The sequence below is a fragment of the Haliotis rufescens genome, unplaced genomic scaffold (genome assembly GCF_023055435.1).
Source record: "Haliotis rufescens isolate VD_foot unplaced genomic scaffold, xgHalRufe1.0.p SCAF_9, whole genome shotgun sequence".
NCBI classification, from domain to species: Eukaryota; Metazoa; Mollusca; class Gastropoda; order Lepetellida; family Haliotidae; genus Haliotis; species Haliotis rufescens.
Genome location: NW_025964383.1, coordinates 35,300,029 through 35,319,037, shown reverse-complemented (window position 1 = coordinate 35,319,037; position 19,009 = coordinate 35,300,029). Strand labels below are relative to the sequence as shown.

General features: G+C 42.2%; 1 protein-coding gene across 1 annotated transcript in view; it reads right to left on the bottom strand.

The window, feature by feature from the left end:
• Positions 1-1,325: 1,325 nt before the first annotated feature.
• The window catches only part of LOC124147810 (DNA-directed RNA polymerase II subunit RPB1-like), a 68,816-nt gene continuing 51,132 nt past the window's right edge, over positions 1,326-19,009 (bottom strand). Inside the window, exons 19-24 of the mRNA XM_048390594.1 lie at positions 16,949-17,046; positions 16,515-16,619; positions 7,370-7,552; positions 6,348-6,551; positions 5,749-5,932; positions 1,326-5,256 (exon numbers count right to left, since the gene is read on the bottom strand). Coding sequence (XP_048246551.1) covers positions 3,272-5,256; positions 5,749-5,932; positions 6,348-6,551; positions 7,370-7,552; positions 16,515-16,619; positions 16,949-17,046 — 2,759 coding nt within the window. The 3' untranslated portion in view covers positions 1,326-3,271. The remainder of the gene's footprint in view (positions 5,257-5,748; positions 5,933-6,347; positions 6,552-7,369; positions 7,553-16,514; positions 16,620-16,948; positions 17,047-19,009) is intronic.

The window sequence follows — 19,009 nt, the reverse complement described above, 5'->3', positions numbered from 1 at the left end:
ATAATAAATAAATAGTTATACACATTAAAACATTGCACTTATCACCGTTATTGATATAATAATTAAAATGCATTCACCACATTATTATATGATGTTTTCCATAATACTTCAACTGCATGAATGCACTTTAATATACAAGATGTATATTATACATACATGAAATATAAACATTAAATAACTAAATTCCTATGCCTACCGAATGTATGGCACTCAGGTGATAGTAGGCCAAATCACTTGTCACTCAGATCCATCTATAAATAACATACATGTACATATGTCATTCTAACTTAAATATATAAAATATAAAATATAAAATATAAAACATAAAATATAAAATATAAAATATAAAATAATATACATAGTAATCTACTGCCAACATAATCTCAAATAGAATGTCATAGATAAACCTACATAAATATACACATTACCTGTGCTGTAATATGCTCATAATTATACACAACACACATTTCTCATGGCAAACAATATGGCGGACACAAATACTTATATCTGTCGCCTTTATCATAAAAACATATTATAGTACATTACATCATGTGTTTATTATCGTTACTGTACTTATGACATAAATTACATTCATACACTCAAATCACACAAGTATATCTACACTAAAATAATGTTTACATTATACATGCTGTACTAAAACAAATATTACATCCTACATAATGTTTATAATCTAGTATTAAAACTAACCTTTGGAGATGTATAGTGAAGATGAAGCTGTGAAAGTCCTTGTCACAATACATGTCAAAATATGAGTCTCGTGTCGTGACTGTCCAGAGAAAGCTGAATATAGTAGACTGACTTAGTGCTTGTGTTAGTATAGAAGCTTGCCCTCTAAAAGCAAGACAAAAGAATACTCTCGACCCTCACAATAAACAAAAGAACTTACCAGCCCAAGTTCAGCTTGGAGCAATCAGGCTGGAAACTTGTACGGTACATAATCTAATAAAATACACCAATTACACTGTCTAAAACCAATACCATATATATACAGATAAATTTTAGAAATGACACTGCCCCGTTACAAACATTAGTTGAGGACGACAAAACAATAGCCTCAAATACCTGGTGCAGAATATGAACTGATCGTGGACAACAGACTTTTGATATGAGGAAGTAGCATTTAGGACGTGACTTCCTACATTAGTAATGATCGGTTTTATGGAAAGAAATCTGGTAGCAATAATTTATTTGCTATTCTAAGCCACACTGATTTCTGTGCCAACAGGATCACTATAAATTTGAGATTTACAGTTTGTACAAAATATATACATTTCCATATAAGGCTTTGAAACTTCTTTTTTTCATTTTCTCTTCAGATTGCTGAAACAGCAACATCCATACATTCTTTCAATGGACATCCCATTTCCAGATAAACAGACAAGAAAGTTTGTAAATAATACATAACTAGATCCACATCTTGTACAAGCATCTCATATTCAGGAAAACAAGAAATTCAATATAAATGTCAGTTTGTATAATATACACCCAGATCCACATCTTGTCCGCCAGCACTGGCTGTTGCAGGCACATTTGTGAATCCTTCAACACTCTTTGTACAGCAGTCTCTGAATCATTCAAGTGTAACTTTAACAGTCTGATCCAGAACACGGACTCCGTCAGGGTCATCCAGTGCAGAGATCTAGTCTTCATCACTCTCTTCCTCACCTTGGCCTGAGTAACGTGGGCTAGTCGGGGAGTACTTGGGTGTGGTTGGGGTGTATGTGGGGGATGTTGGAGAGTATTTGGGGCTTGTTGGAGTGTCTGTGGGTGAGGTTGGGGAGTATCTGGGGCTGGTAGGAGAGTATGTTGGGGAGGTTGGGGTGTATGTGGGGGATCTTGGAGAGTATTTGGGGCTTGTTGGAGTGTACGTGGGTGAGGTTGGGGATTATCTGCGGCTAGTCGGGGAGTACCTGGGTGTGGTTGGGGTGTATGTGGGGGATCTTGGAGAGTATTTGGGGCTTGTTGGAGTGTACGTGGGTGAGGTTGGGGATTATCTGCGGCTAGTCGGGGAGTACCTGGGTGTGGTTGGGGTGTATGTGGGGGATCTTGGAGAGTATTTGGGGCTTGTTGGAGTGTACGTGGGTGAGGTTGGGGAGTATCTGCGGCTAGTCGGGGAGTACCTGGGTGTGGTTGGGGTGTATGTGGGGGATGTTGGAGAGTATTTGGGGCTTGTTGGAGTGTACGTGGGTGAGTTTGGGGAGTATCTGCGGCTAGTCGGGGAGTACTTGGGTGTGGTTGGGGTGTATGTGGGGGATATTGGAGAGTATTTGGGGCTTTTTGGAGTGTACGTGGGTGAGGTTGGGGAGTATCTGCGGCTAGTCGGGGAGTACTTGGGTGTGGTTGGGGTGTATGTGGGGGATGTTGGAGAGTATTTGGGGCTTGTTGGAGTGTACGTGGGTGAGGTTGGGGAGTATCTGCGGCTAGTCGGGGAGTACTTGGGTGTGGTTGGGGTGTATGTGGGGGATGTTGGAGAGTATTTGGGGCTTGTTGGAGTGTACGTGGGTGAGGTTGGGGAGTATCTGGGGCTGGTAGGAGAGTACTTGGGTGTGGTTGGGGTGTATGTGGGGGATGTTGGAGAGTATTTGGGGCTTGTTGGAGTGTATGTGGGTGAGTTTGGGGAGTATCTGCGGCTAGTCGGGGAGTACTTGGGTGTGGTTGGGGTGTATGTGGGGGATATTGGAGAGTATTTGGGGCTTTTTTGAGTGTACGTGGGTGAGGTTGGGGAGTATCTGCGGCTAGTCGGGGAGTACTTGGGTGTGGTTGGGGTGTATGTGGGGGATGTTGGAGAGTATTTGGGGCTTGTTGGAGTGTACGTGGGTGAGGTTGGGGAGTATCTGCGGCTAGTCGGGGAGTACTTGGGTGTGGTTGGGGTGTATGTGGGGGATGTTGGAGAGTATTTGGGGCTTGTTGGAGTGTACGTGGGTGAGGTTGGGGAGTATCTGCGGCTAGTCGGGGAGTACTTGGGTGTGGTTGGGGTGTATGTGGGGGATGTTGGAGAGTATTTGGGGCTTTTTGGAGTGTACGTGGGTGAGGTTGGGGAGTATCTGCGGCTAGTTGGGGAGTAATTGGGTGTGGTTGGGGTGTATGGGGGGGATGTTGGAGAGTATTTGGGGCTTTTTGGAGTGTACGTGGGTGAGGTTGGGGAGTATCTGGGGCTAGTTGGGGAGTAATTGGGTGTGGTTGGGGTGTATGTGGGGGATCTTGGAGAGTATTTGGGGCTTGTTGGAGTGTACGTGGGTGAGGTTGGGGATTATCTGCGGCTAGTCGGGGAGTAATTGGGTGTGGTTGGGGTGTATGTGGGGGATGTTGGAGAGTATTTGGGGCTTGTTGGAGTGTACGTGGGTGAGGTTGGGGAGTATCTGGGGCTAGTTGGGGAGTAATTGGGTGTGGTTGGGGTGTATGTGGGGGATGTTGGAGAGTATTTGGGGCTTGTTGGAGTGTACGTGGGTGAGGTTGGGGAGTATCTGGGGCTGGTAGGAGAGTACTTGGGTGTGGTTGGGGTGTATGTGGGGGATGTTGGAGAGTATTTGGGGCTTGTTGGAGTGTATGTGGGTGAGTTTGGGGAGTATCTGCGGCTAGTCGGGGAGTACTTGGGTGTGGTTGGGGTGTATGTGGGGGATATTGGAGAGTATTTGGGGCTTTTTTGAGTGTACGTGGGTGAGGTTGGGGAGTATCTGCGGCTAGTCGGGGAGTACTTGGGTGTGGTTGGGGTGTATGTGGGGGATGTTGGAGAGTATTTGGGGCTTGTTGGAGTGTACGTGGGTGAGGTTGGGGAGTATCTGCGGCTAGTCGGGGAGTACTTGGGTGTGGTTGGGGTGTATGTGGGGGATGTTGGAGAGTATTTGGGGCTTGTTGGAGTGTACGTGGGTGAGGTTGGGGAGTATCTGCGGCTAGTCGGGGAGTACTTGGGTGTGGTTGGGGTGTATGTGGGGGATGTTGGAGAGTATTTGGGGCTTTTTGGAGTGTACGTGGGTGAGGTTGGGGAGTATCTGCGGCTAGTCGGGGAGTACTTGGGTGTGGTTGGGGTGTATGTGGGGGATGTTGGAGAGTATTTGGGGCTTTTTGGAGTGTACGTGGGTGAGGTTGGGGAGTATCTGGGGCTAGTTGGGGAGTAATTGGGTGTGGTTGGGGTGTATGGGGGGGATGTTGGAGAGTATTTGGGGCTTTTTGGAGTGTACGTGGGTGAGGTTGGGGAGTATCTGGGGCTAGTTGGGGAGTAATTGGGTGTGGTTTGGGTGTATGGGGGGGATGTTGGAGAGTATTTGGGGCTTTTTGGAGTGTACGTGGGTGAGGTTGGGGAGTATCTGCGGCTAGTCGGGGAGTACTTGGGTGTGGTTGGGGTGTATGGGGGGGATGTTGGAGAGTATTTGGGGCTTGTTGGAGTGTACGTGGGTGAGGTTGGGGAGTATCTGGGGCTAGTTGGGGAGTAATTGGGTGTGGTTGAGGTGTATGTGGGGGATGTTGGAGAGTATTTGGGGCTTGTTGGAGTGTAGGTGGGTGAGGTTGGGGAGTATCTGGGGCTGGTAGGAGAGTATGTTGGGGAGGTTGGGGTGTATGTGGGGGATGTTGGAGAGTATTTGGGGCTTGTTGGAGTGTACGTGGGTGAGGTTGGGGAGTATCTGGGGCTGGTAGGAGAGTATGTTGGGGAGGTTGGGGTGTATTTCGGACTAGTTGGGGAGTAGGTGGGAGAGGAGGGAGAGTACTGCGGTGAGCTTGGACTGTATTGAGGGGAGGAGGGGCTGTACTCTGGAGACTGGGGGCTGTACTGGGGGGAGGTTGGGGTATAGGATGGGCTGGTCGGAGAGTAGGAAGGTGACTGGGGGCTGAAGTTAGGAGAGCTTGGAGAATACGAGGGGCTTGTTGGGCTGCAGCTTGGACTTGTTGGAGAATAGGATGGAGAAGTCAGACTGTATTTTGGGGAAGTTGGTGAATAATAACCAGGACTTGATGGTGAGTATGACAGACTTGTTGGTGAGTAGCTAGTACTCAGAAACCACCGCAACCCTGGGGAGCCGGGTTGCGGTGACCAGGCAGGGCTGTAGCTGGGACTGAAGCCACTCTCGCTGGCAGCCGACCGAGAGAAGCCTGCCTGACCAGGGGTCATGCCGCTGCCAATCCCAGGGGACCAGGCACTGGCGTAAGTGGGTGTGGCTCCCTGGTTCCAGGGCGTCATCTGAAGAGACATGCCGCTGACACGACTGCCCACACTGCCGAAGAACATACCAGTTCCCGCACCTGCAAGACAAATGAAATGATTAAAAGTCAGTCCAAACATAATAATACACAGAAGTAACAATAAGTTTGTTTGTTTGTTGTTTAACGCCGCACTCCAGCTAAATGACGTCAGTCTGTAAATAATAAAGTCTGGACCAGATTATCCAGTGATTGACATCATGAGCATCGATCTACACAATTGGGATGCGTGGACATGCATCAACCAAGTCAGCGAGTCTGACCACATGATCTTGTTAGTCGCCTCTTACGACAAGCATGGGTTGCTGAAGACCAATTCTAACTTGGATCTTCACAGGTAAAGTAACAATAAGCTATACTTTATAGCCGACTCAGCAATATTCCAGCAGCCTATAAAGAATCGAGTCTGGACCAGACAATCCAGAAACTGATATTGTAAACAATGATCCACAATGGGGGGCATATATCGGTGAAAACTTTCTGATACATTGACTATATTTTTGGCACATTCAAGCATAATGAGTAGTTCCTTACCTGACATCATTCCTGAGCCACCAGCTGTTGGGATCTCCATGCCGTATTTACATTTCTCTGCATCCAGGAGCAGGTCGAAGCAGCCAGTGCCGATCTTGGCCAGCTGTCCCAGCATGATCCTCTCAGACACACCTTTCATCGGGTCGTGCTCGCCGTGGGCTGCTGCCTCCATCAAGATGTCCACCTGACAACAACAGGTCATCACAGATCTTTCATGAGCAACTTAGCTTTCATACAATACATACATGTCTTTTCAGGATAAAAATAGTCTTAATGTAGTAGGAAGCAAGCCTCACCAAATGAAAACTGATTACATTAATATTAAGTTTCATTCAGACATTTCTCATGCAAATAGCATTGATAAAATATCACAAGCAGAATGTTCTAACTGGTCAATTATCTCACCACAAATACAATTATATCTGACAAACTCTTGTGCTTGTTCATTATCACTGAAGAAGGTCATTTTGTAATTATTCATCATAGATTGACCTTGCTCTTTATGTATAACCAAACTTGTATTATCATATCTGCCTGGTCCATTTACATAAGCACTACAGAACTTTCCTTCTAATCTTATGAATGTCCAAACTTCCTACCGTTTCCTCGAAGGAGCATCTTGCCAGTGCACCTGTCTCCTGCCTGTTAATACCGTGACGCGTGATGGCCATCAAGTGACCCTTGGCTGTCATCACATCACACAGAAGTGCCAAGTGACGGTAGTTCACATAGGAACCATCAAAGGAGATAACGTGGTTCATCTCTTTCTCAATGGCTTTTCGTACAGCCTCAATTCCCAAGGTCTGAAACAAGAATATTTTCATCATTAATAACAATGATGACCATCATCAAATAAGGGGTGGTACTCACAGCTCTAAAAGTTGAAGGTTGAAGGGGTCCTAATACTACAAGTCCTCCCCTAATTTTGAACTCAGATCCATCTAACAAACATCACAGACCCACATCAGACAAGGTATGTAACAAATAAGTTTCAGCATTATCATTCTGGGGGCACCAAGAAATGTTGATTCCATTGCATCATCTGCAGTGAAAACCTAAGTCCCAATCAAAATGCATGATTTATATGGAATCCATAGAACTAGTAGAAAATACCCAAATTTGGAAGATCTTTCTATAAATTTAGAAGATCTTTCTATCTATATTTTTCTTATGCCGAGTGATTAAAATTATTTAATTTCTGCCACAAAAAACAAAATCACTTGTTTGCCACATTTCAACTCAACATCAGAAATTTCAGACCTGACCACAAAAGGAATCTACATTTAAGACACAACCTGATATTTCATCCCACACAATTCACTTAATGAATCTGATTTCCTGAAATTCCAACGATTCATATCAACACAAGTCCCATTCAAAATGCATTTTGTATGGTATTCACAGAAATAGTTGTAAATATTCAAAAAGATTTTCCTTCCTGTATTATCATAAAGTTCAGTGATTAAATTTATTTAGGTTTCGTATAAAGATAACTCATATGCCACATATCAATTATCAGAAATCTCAGATCTGCCACAAAAGGAATCTACATTTAAGACACAACCTGATATTTCATCTGGGTATATTTCTTACAAAGAAATGTATTCTGACTTGGACTTACAGCAAACACCTCCACAATGTCATTAGTGTATGTCCTGATGGGGTCGATGTCTCGTTCACTCAACACCTTCATCAGGGCGGTACCGTCAGTCTGCAGAATCCACTCAGCAGCAGCCTTGTACTCTCCTTCATCGGTGATGAAGATACGCTTCTCGTCATCTGTGGTTGGCAAATGCATGTACACCTGAGGGTGGATTGTATATGCATGAGATAGTGGCTACAAATACAGAAATAATTGAAATGGGGGATCCTGAGGTGAGGTGAGGTGAGGTGAATGCAACGATGCATCCAACACATCAACAATGGATGCAAACCATCGTCACTACATGAGTGAGTGAGTTGGGTTTAACGCCGCTTTTAACAGTATTCCAGTTATATCTCGGCGTGTCAGCTTAATGTGGGAGGAAAGCCCAAAGTGATGCAGGTCTCAGACGTTTACCACTTCGGTGAAACCCACGAGCATGGGTATGGTGCTGACAAACCTAGAAACATAATCAGGGCGAACCAGGATTCGAACCCACAATCATAGGTTTCTGGCGTGCCCAAGGGACGCAACTCTGCACAGCGAATCGTGGCTCCTTAGACGACTGGGCCACCCGTGACCCCCATCTTAACTACGAAGCACCTGTGAGGCAAAACAGTATGGACATTGAATCATCAGAACTAATTCAATTCAGCATGGACATTATATTCAGCAGACATTTCTTAACAGCTTGTATAACTCCATAGAACTGTAAAGTATCAATACCAAACCTTGCTTTAAAATCAGCTAAGGGGAGATAATCTCTTTGTTTTTACAAAACGTCCATGATTTGACTGACACCTTTGTCAACCAGTGGGAACTGAAGAAAGATGCCAACTTTAGCATTAGGATGATAATAAAGAGAGAAGCAGTGCCATAGCCAGCCGGGGGGACTGCCCCCTCTGGATTTTTTACAGAAAACATTTTTCCTTGTGAAAGTAACTTGAACTTGATACTTGTACAAATATTTGCCCCAGCTGTCAAAAAAAGTTAACTACGGCCTTGAGAAGGCTTAACAAATGACACTAAACAGTCTTTCCAAAGTTATATTTTTTATCTTTCCAGCTATAACTTTCCAAAGACAGTAGAACAGACTTTTCCCTTTATTATCTACATTCACTTCAGCCAATTTGTCATTTTCAGGGACTGTTAAGAAATATTTGAAATCTTAATCTGTTTCAAAAGTTGAAAACTTTTCAAACTTGATGCCAATAAATATGTATGAAACATTTTAAGTGTGAAAAAAAGTTCCCAAGTTTATTATTTTACACTGATGTTCAAAGAAAATACTCCAAATTCGCAAAAAAATATGGAATAAAATATTTAGATAAATCTCTCGATTGGGAACAGATATATTTGAAGCCTTCTTTAACAACTAGAGATACAAGGCTGAGATGGTTTTAACACAAAATTATTCATAGAATCCTTACAACCAACTCATTTCTTTGTAAAATTAAAATGTGATCAAATGATCTGTGTTTGTTTATTTGTTTGTTGTGTAACGCCGCACTCAGCAATATTCCAGCTATATGACGGCGGTCTGTAAATAATCAAGTCATGAGCATCGATCCACGCGATTGGGATACGATGACATACATCACCAAAGTCAGCGAGCCTGACCACCCGATCCCGTTAGTCGCCTCTTACGACAAGCGTAGTAGCCATTTACGGCAAGCATGGGTTGCTGAAGACCTATTCTACCCCGGAATCTTCACGGTCCAAATCACTTGTACATTTGTTCTGTGAATGTGGAAAAGTAAAAATATTTTTGGAAATGGATTGGTTGACAGATATATACATATATGAGCTTAACATACATGACCCAGAGTTTATGTCATGTAGTTGTTAAAAATACTGTTTACATTGACAAAGTCTTTAACTTCATTATATTATTTGCCAACTATTTCATTTATAAATGCAAGGTGAAGGATATTTTTCTGAACTTAAACTATTTCAAACGGGAATAACACTTTTGTTTAGGTTTTGAAAAATGTATTCATTTTAATTAAAGTACTCAGAGAAAGTTTTAATCACAACTGATGCAGTCATTGTCTTTTTGAGAACCATATATTTATTCCAATGTACTTGACCCGGTACAAATATGTATACATTCTTCTGTGTGAATGGTGTATGGATGCGATGTGTATGTCCTTTTTTATTTCATAAAACAGCACAAGACCATTGTTTGAAATTATTTTGAATAATTTCGTTAATGGAGGTTCATATTTACCCTGGGCCTGGATCTCTATACTGTAACAGGGGCTAGTGAATAAACTAGGGCTGGGACGGGCTACCCGGGTCAGTTTGTTCCTGAGTAAGACCCGGGTAACCACAGGACTACCCAGACCCGTGGTTAGTTACGTGATATATTGTTTATTGACAAAAAACATCTGGAACTCTATGGCTACACTACAAGGCACTGATGTTCGCATTTCTTTTTGACGATGCACCCATTCTTTCTGACTATTGTTGAATTAAGATATAACTTGAGTCAACTTCAGTGTATGCATGACCAGATTGTTTGATACACGTATATAAATACGTTTTGCCAGGGCTATGGTAAAAAAAATTCCAATCGGACAATTTGTTCCTATCTTTTGAGACCTACAGTGGGTACCTGGGTATGGTCGGGTAATAGTGGGATGGGTACACGGGTAGTGAATTTGGACTCGTTCCAGCTCTAGAATAAACATAGATAAGAAAATGAAAAATACTGATTCAGTTGACATTTCTATTCTGACAAAAACAATCAAAGTTTAGGAAAAGTAAATCTCCACCTGTAAGTTCAGCATCTATTACTTGCCCGTGAAGAGATCTCCCGTTTAATAAACATACAGCTGTATTACACATTGTGTAATACCAAAACGCGTGGTTATGTACTCTCGGAACAAGTTTCACGAACAAATATTGAAAGCTCTCAACATCCCTTGGCTTATTCAACGACATTGCATGTGAAGATGATAGATCACTGAGAGGAGCTTATGCACATTCGATGACCTCAGCAACCTTGTTGCTAGGCTGACGTCACATGGTATTGTTTCGCCGATGGATCTTGCAACAAAATTCCACAAATTACGTCGTTGTGATCGTTCCACAAGGCGATCGCACTGTAGCGCAGCGACAGTCGTAAGTTTCTGTTAAAGTATGTGAGTTGCAATAACCTTAGCGCTACGATAACTTTGTGAAACGGACACCTGAATTCTAAAGGTGGACTGTTGTATGGTATTAAATTCGGACGTTTCAACTTTTGACGTGTTTGAAGTATTATTGTGTTAAACTCAATTGGACTATGCAGTGGATCGTGTAGCTGTCAGCCTATTCACACTCAACAGTATAATTCTAAAAACGTTATAAATGGCAAGTAATAAATAAAATACTAAATGAGCTCCTGTGTAAAACCAATTCACTCGTTTCATAAAATTGATATTACACGGGAGCTTGTTTGGTATTCTATATTTATGAATGAATGAATGAATACTCTTTATTTCCCCCAATGATTTGGAGAGTAGTACATACAATTACATTACATTATTTGACAACGGCAATGACAAAATACATGTACGTACAACAGATTGAGCTGGGTAAGCAGTAATGAAGTGATGCGTGAAACTATATTACATGATGTGTGACATAGCTTCACAAATACAATATGGATGTTAAGTTCCATGAGCTGACATGTTTAGCCACGATACTCATGAATGCTGCCCAGCTCTCAAGTGTCATGTCTTGGACCACATCTGTAATAGCACCGAGGTATGTCAGAATCTTGACGGCATCACTAGACGTGTCCTCAAGTCTGAGATATGTTTCAAGGCTAACATTGTCAAATAGAGACTCACTAAGCACATTTCTCTGTTTCATTAGGCCATCACAGTAAAGCAATTGGTGCTTAACAATGTCATCACATTCACAGTTACAGATAAGACACAGTCCAGACGTTACAGGTAATATGCCGAGCTTTACAAGAGCATATACAGGGGGGGAAGCAATATCATACCATACACACAGAGACCAGAGACGATGTGGGGCAAGGCGGGTGTGGATAGCACTAAACCTATGCATGTCTGGACGTTGTTGCAAAGTATTTCTCCAATTCATATTTTCAGACTCACTGATAGCTCGTTGTACCATGCTCTTCCATACACTCTTAGATGGAAATTCCCCAGAGTTGATTAGTTTATCTAAGACGCCTGAGAATCCATACTTTTGAGCCACATTCAGTAGATCATGTGTTATGGATCTGGCACTGTTGGAGATCGTGGTGACATACTGGGATAGTCTGAGATAGAAAATCGGCTTCATAATGGTTGTGCCTGCTGCTCTACAGAGTCGTCCCAGAAAGAGAAGCTTCATTTTCTCCACCTTGCCCAGCATTGACCACAATCCTAGAACCTGGGTTGTAGCAGCTGTAGAGGATCTCCTGTGAAGGTTTTGGACTCTTCGTGCAAAGTAGCGCTGTAGGGTTTCCATCTCACTGATCTCACGGTTGTTGATATTAGGCCAGAGCTCACATGCATAGAAGGCAGTTGGGAAGATCACTCGTTGCCAGATATTCGATGAAGATACTGGGCTCAATCCTCCAGCTCTAAGACCAACATTTCTTAAGGAGTTGATTGTCTGTCGCGCCTTAGCACAAGCCCTAGTAGTTCGTTCACTTGCTTTTTCCGTGTGTATCAGAGAGCCGGCATAAATCGTACTGTTTTGGATCTTCATTGTCACATCTCCAATTCTGAAGACAGGTCTATTACAATGTCTTCTGTTATTGCAAAAAGACAAGACACAGCTCTTATTGGCGTTATATGTCAGTCTCCAGCGCCGAGCATACTGGTGGATAGTATCAAGAGACATATTCAGTCCATGTACACTCGTACTCACAACAGTAGTGTCATCAGCCAGTACTACCGTTGGGATGTGCTCCTTACCAACAATTAGTCCACATTGTAGATTATCAAGCTGAGCTATCAGGTCATTAATATAGACTAGAAACATCCATGCTGAGAGTACACGACCTTGTCCTACTCCTTGTTGAACATTAAACAAATCACCTGTGCTCCCATTGTATTTAACACAAGCACTTGCTTCTTGGTAAGATTGACGGATAATGTGCCATGCACGGCCTTTCACACCAAGATTGTATAGTTTCAGTAGCAGCCCCTCATGCCATATCCTGTCGAAGGCCTTTTCGTTATCCAGAAAGGCAACATATATATTTGAGTGTCTATCTTGATAATAGGAAATAGCCTCTTTTAACACATATGTAGCAACACTGGCGCCATGCTCTTTCCGGAAGCCGCACTGGAGACGATGTGGGAAATCAGGATTAATAGATTTGATGTAGGACTCCAGTCTGTCTAGCAACAGCCTCTCAAATACCTTCCCAATCACGGATGTTAGAGTGATACCGCGATAATTAGCTGGGTTGCATTTATCTTTATTATTCCCTTTGTAGATGGGAATAATAGTTCCAGTTCTCATCATGACAGGCGTGTAACAAGTACTGATCATCATATTGTAGAGGTGTGCCAGATGTTTAAACAGAAGATTGTCAGCATTACAGAGGTGTTCCACAGTAATACAGTCTGGTCCAGGAGACTTATTCTTTTTCAGCCTCTTAATGGTTGATTTCACTTCATTAGATGTAATACTTGTGGCCAGGATTGGATCGTTCTCGGATATGTTACTGTTTGTTATATCACAAACCTTTGATTTTGTTTCCTCGTAAAAGTCCGTTTCAAACTCAGGCCTACCGAGAGGAGACAGCAGATCTCCGTAGTAATCAGTCCACATATTGCAGATGTCCTCGGGTGTGCTGGCCGTCTTGTCTTTATACTGTAGAGATGTACATGTTACATTAGTCTTCCTCTGTTTCCTGACAGTTCTATAAAATTCACCAATGTCCACTTCACAGGCAGAGTTCAGCTCTGTATACTTGTGTCTGTCCCATTGCCGTTCGGCTTTTCTTTTCTGTCGGCGGAAGTTGCATTTAGCTGCTTTATACTGTTTATAAGAGCCATGTGCATCTCCTCTAGGTTTACCTTGAGATATCCATTGTCGTCTAGCATGACGCATATGGTAGTGGTAGTAGTCTAGACTAGATCCTCTCCAATAGGGTCGAAGGTATGGTCTGTAGTGTCCTGTTGGGATGTACATTGCTGTTGACGTGTGGAGAGAGCTCACTATAGCATCAAAGTAATATTCCACCATATCGCTGTCAGCATGTGTCACGTCTGGAAGGGTGTCACCAAGTATTTTGTTAACTTCAGATGAGTACATCTTCAGTTCAAGGCCATTCGCCTTCTGCCATTTGTAAGTTGGGGGAGTCCATAGCTTTTGCTCTGTTAAGAACGCATCGCTAAGGAATGATACCACTACTGGTGAATGATCCGATATCTCGAAATCGATGTTGTTATTGACAGAGGTCGTCAGCACAGAAGATTGAAGAGCATCTGGCAAGAAAATATAATCAATCAGAGATGACTGTGTTCCAGCCTTGTTGCACCATGTCTTGAGATGACCTAGAGTGACACCACAATTGTATGATGGTATCATGTTTCTTGTATCCAAGTATGACTGCAGTACAGTGGAGCGAGGGGATGCTGGGTAATTTACAAGATCTGTATTAAAATCTCCACAAAGAACAACATAACTGCTTTCTGATAGCTCATCAACCACGTCGAACACTTCCTTGACACTCTCCTCATACACTGCTGTGTTGTGATTAGTGGAGGGGAGCAGAGCACACACTACATACATATCAGCACACTGGGGACGGGAGAGTCTCACAGCCACAACACTATCATACTCACATTCACATATATCAGTGTACCTGTATATATTTTTCTTAACTAAAATTGCCACACCGCCTTCCCCTCTACATCCTCGCTGGTTAGCCTTAACCTTAGCTGCGACGTCAAACTTATCATTTAGACAGTCAAACCAGCTCTGCGTTCTATCGTTCAACCAGTGTTCACACACTGCAAGGGCATCACAGTCACTCGCTAGTTTCTCTAAGTACTGTCGACAATACAGTACACCTCTTACATTCCATGTTCCTATACTTAGCATGGTAATAAGTATTAGGCAAGTGTTCAATGCTATCATGTTAGACGAGTTAGCGTGCACCATTGCTGTTTCTGTGTGACTGTGGTATCCATTCCCGACATCTTACATTTGGCGGCCAGAAATCTTCATTCTCACTAACTTGTTCTGCTGTCCTGCTGTCAATGTTCACTCTCAGTGTGTAGGTGGGATTGTAGCCTTCCCAGTGCCTCAGCAAACGAACGTAACTCACATGGACGCCACGTTGTTTAGCATATTCACATATGGCATCTTGCACTGTCTTTAGTGGTTTACCCGCTCTTACATACGATAGCACAAACCTTTTTGTTTTAAATTTTGGTGAAACACCTCTAAAAGCTCTGGACCATTCACTGTCGAATCTCACAGATCTCTGAGCATTGTCTTCGTGTTGTTTATGGCTAACGTCATCATATCCAACATCCCTGATATGGTCATCGCTGACTCTGTCATGTTGAGTAGGACTTGTACATAAAGTGTCACTGTCGCCGCCCTCGTCGTTCTCGGTGTTGTCTCCAATAGTATTCCTCTCGTGGTTAATAGTAATGTCCACAACACTTGGAGTTTTTGTTTTGTTGGTCTCTGCTGTTCTGGTCAGAACACTGTCAGCCTCATGTCCTGGTTGTGCGCTGGAGCTCACAGTTCTGAGCAGCGGGGGGCTTCTAACTGCCTCAGAGTACATAAGCTTGTTGCGAGTGTTTACTATGTCTATTTTGCCGTCTATAGCATTGGTTTTTTGCGTTAGGTTACTAATATTGTCTTTCAGATCACTTTCAAGGTGGTGTATCCGTGAATCTTTCTCACGTAGTTGAGAGACTAGTATACGTACGTCTCCACGTAGCTTGAGCTCTACGTTTTTAGACCTTTCTATCTCCCTTGACGCTGTTATTAGGTCGCTGTTCTTCTCTTCGATGGTCCGCTTCATATTCCTGAGTTCAGTGTCGAATTTGTTGTGTAGTTCTTCAATTCTTCTGTCCAGACTGGCATTATGTTCGCTCGCAGAATCCCGCATTTCCATCATTTTTGCATAGATTAGGGTCAAAAGATCATTACCTCTTTGTGTATCCAGTAAACTATCTCCTGGTACGTTGGTGGGACGTGCGTTTGATTTGCCTTTGCTGAGTACTTGTTTTTCCAGTATATGAGAGGGGATTGTCTGTGTAATAAAACCATATAGGCAATATACATCAGACGCATATTTCTCAATTACAGACTTCCTGGAATGTTCTCTTTGTACACGTTTTGGTAGATATCCATTTGGGGTATCGTGTCGAGTATCCTTGGCTACGTCATAAAGACTTTGTCTCACTTCGTTTAGTTTTTCTTCATCATCATTGTATATGTCCAGAAGTTCAGTTTCAAACGAAATTCGATCTAGTTGTCCAAGGCGTCTGTGTATTTCATTGAAAATGTCATTGTCTATATCATCCACACTTTGTGTAGCGTATCGAAGGTCATCTTCCTCGCTGACCGAGCTGCTCAATGCTTCACTGACTCTGCTTGGGCTGCCCATTGTTTGTTGATTAATCGGACGCTCAGTCAATCAGCACTGGTCCACTTGTGTAGATTCTCCTTCACATTTCTACACATTTTGGACACTTGATTTTAAACAAAACCCAAAATCATCTTCATGATTCACTAACATGAGTCCATTGTAGGTATCATCATAATCACCTTACACGTTTCAACTTTTGACGTGTTTGAAGTATTATTGTGTTAAACTCAATTGGACTATGCAGTGGATCGTGTAGCTGTCAGCCTATTCACACTCAACAGTATAATTCTAAAAACGTTATAAATGGCAAGTAATAAATAAAATACTAAATGAGCTCCTGTGTAAAACCAATTTTATGAAACTCGTGAATAGTTGTGGTATCTATTCACTCGTTTCATAAAATTGATATTACACGGGAGCTTGTTTGGTATTCTATATTTATGTATCCATAGGTTTCACGTCACACAATTCACTGACAGTAACAAATGCATGATGCTACATATTTTAACTCTTGATTTCACAAAATAAAAGGAAGTTAAAGAAACAACCCACCTTGGCAATAGCTTCAATGCCCTGGAGGGTCATGTCAGACAAGAGCTTGGCTTCGATACACCGGAGGAACACATCATCCTCCATCTTGTCTGCCATTTCCTCTTCCTGTAACACAGAAGGGGAGTCCATCGTATGAAAACTGCTTACGTTAAGACATTGTCTTTCATATAGATCTGACAGGACTGCACTCTCAGAGAAAAAAATTAGAGTGATTCAGTTGATTCATCACAGGACATATGAATCCTAATTATCATCATGGAGTGCACAATAGCAGGACATTTCTTCTAGATATACATCCATTAGCTGGTCTGAGTTTAAAAACACTTCACTGGTAAGGAAATGAATGTAAATTAGCCTCAATTGTATCAGAGAACAGATTTACAAATAAGTAACGAGTCAACAGAAGATGATTAAATAAAGTTGCCTCCTCAAACCTCATTTTTGCTTTCATCGGAGTTCATGATTCGGATTCTCAGGACGAGTTTTTCGGCATTATCATCATTGAATATGCAGTTGAGATCATCTCCAAAACCTGGAAAATGGAAATTCAAATTATTGCTACTTTACCTTACATAAGGACACATCATTGATCATACAATCACATCAGGACATATCATTGCTCATACAATCACATCAGGACACATCATTGCTCATACAATCACATCAGGACACAGCATTGATCATACAATCATGTCAGGACACATCATTGCTCATACAATCACATCAGGACACAGCATTGATCATACAATCACATCAGGACATATCATTGCTCATACAATCACATCAGGACACATCATTGCTCATACAATCACATCAGGACATATCATTGCTCATACAGTCACATCAGGACACAGCATTGATCATACAATCATATCAGGACACATCATTGCTCATACAATCACATCAAGACACATCATTGCTCATACAATCACATCAGGACATATCATTGCTCATACAGTCACAACAGGACACAGCATTGATCATACAATCATATCAGGACACATCATTGCTCATACAATCACATCAGGACACATCATTGCTCATACAATCACATCAGGACATATCATTGCTCATACAGTCACATCAGGACACATCATTGCTCATACAGTCACATCAGGACACAGCATTGATCATACAATCACACCAGGACATAGCATTGCTCATACAATCACATCAGGACATATCATTGCTCATACAGTCACATCAGGACACAGCATTGATCATACAATCATATCAGGACACATCATTGCTCATACAATCACATCAGGACACATCATTGATCATACAATCACATCAGGACAGATCATTGCTCATACAATCACATCAGGACACATTATTGCTCATACAATCACATCAGGACACAGCATTGATCATACAATCATATCAGGACACATCATTGCTCATACAATCACATCAGGACACAGCATTGGTCATACAATCACATCAGGACATATCATTGCTCATACAATCACATCAGGACACATCATTGCTCATACAATCACATCAGGACACATCATTGCTCATACAATCACATCAGGACATATCATTGCTCATACAGTCACATCAGGACACATCATTGCTCATACAGTCACATCAGGACACAGCATTGATCATACAATCACACCAGGACACATCATTGCTCATACAATCACATCAGGACATATCATTGCTCATACAGTCACATCAGGACACAGCATTGATCATACAATCATATCAGGACACATCATTGCTCATACAATCACATCAGGACACATCATTGATCATACAATCACATCAGGACAGATCATTGCTCATACAATCACATCAGGACACATTATTGCTCATACAATCACATCAGGACACAGCATTGATCATACAATCATATCAGGACACATCATTGCTCATACAATCACATCAGGACACAGCATTGCTCATACAATCACATCAGGACATATCATTGCTCATACAATCACATCAGGACGCATCATTGCTCATACAATCACATCAGGACATATCATTGCTCATACAGTCACATCAGGACACATCATTGCTCATACAATCACATCAGGACATATCATTGCTCATACAATCACATCAGGACATAGCATTGCTCATACAATCACATCAGGACACATCATTGCTCATACAGTCACATCAGGACACATCATTGCTCATACAATCACATCAGGACACATCATTGCTCATACAATCATATCAGGACACATCATTGCTCATACAATCACATCAGGACACATCATTGCTCATACAATCACATCAGGACACATGATTGATCATACAATCACATCAGGACATATCATTGCTCATACAATCACATCAGGACACATCATTGCTCATACAGTCACATCAGGACACATCATTGCTCATACAATCACATCAGGACACATCATTGCTCATACAATCACATCAGGACACAGCATTGATCATACAATCATATCAGGACACATCATTGCTCATACAATCACATCAGGACATAGCACTGATCATACAATCACATC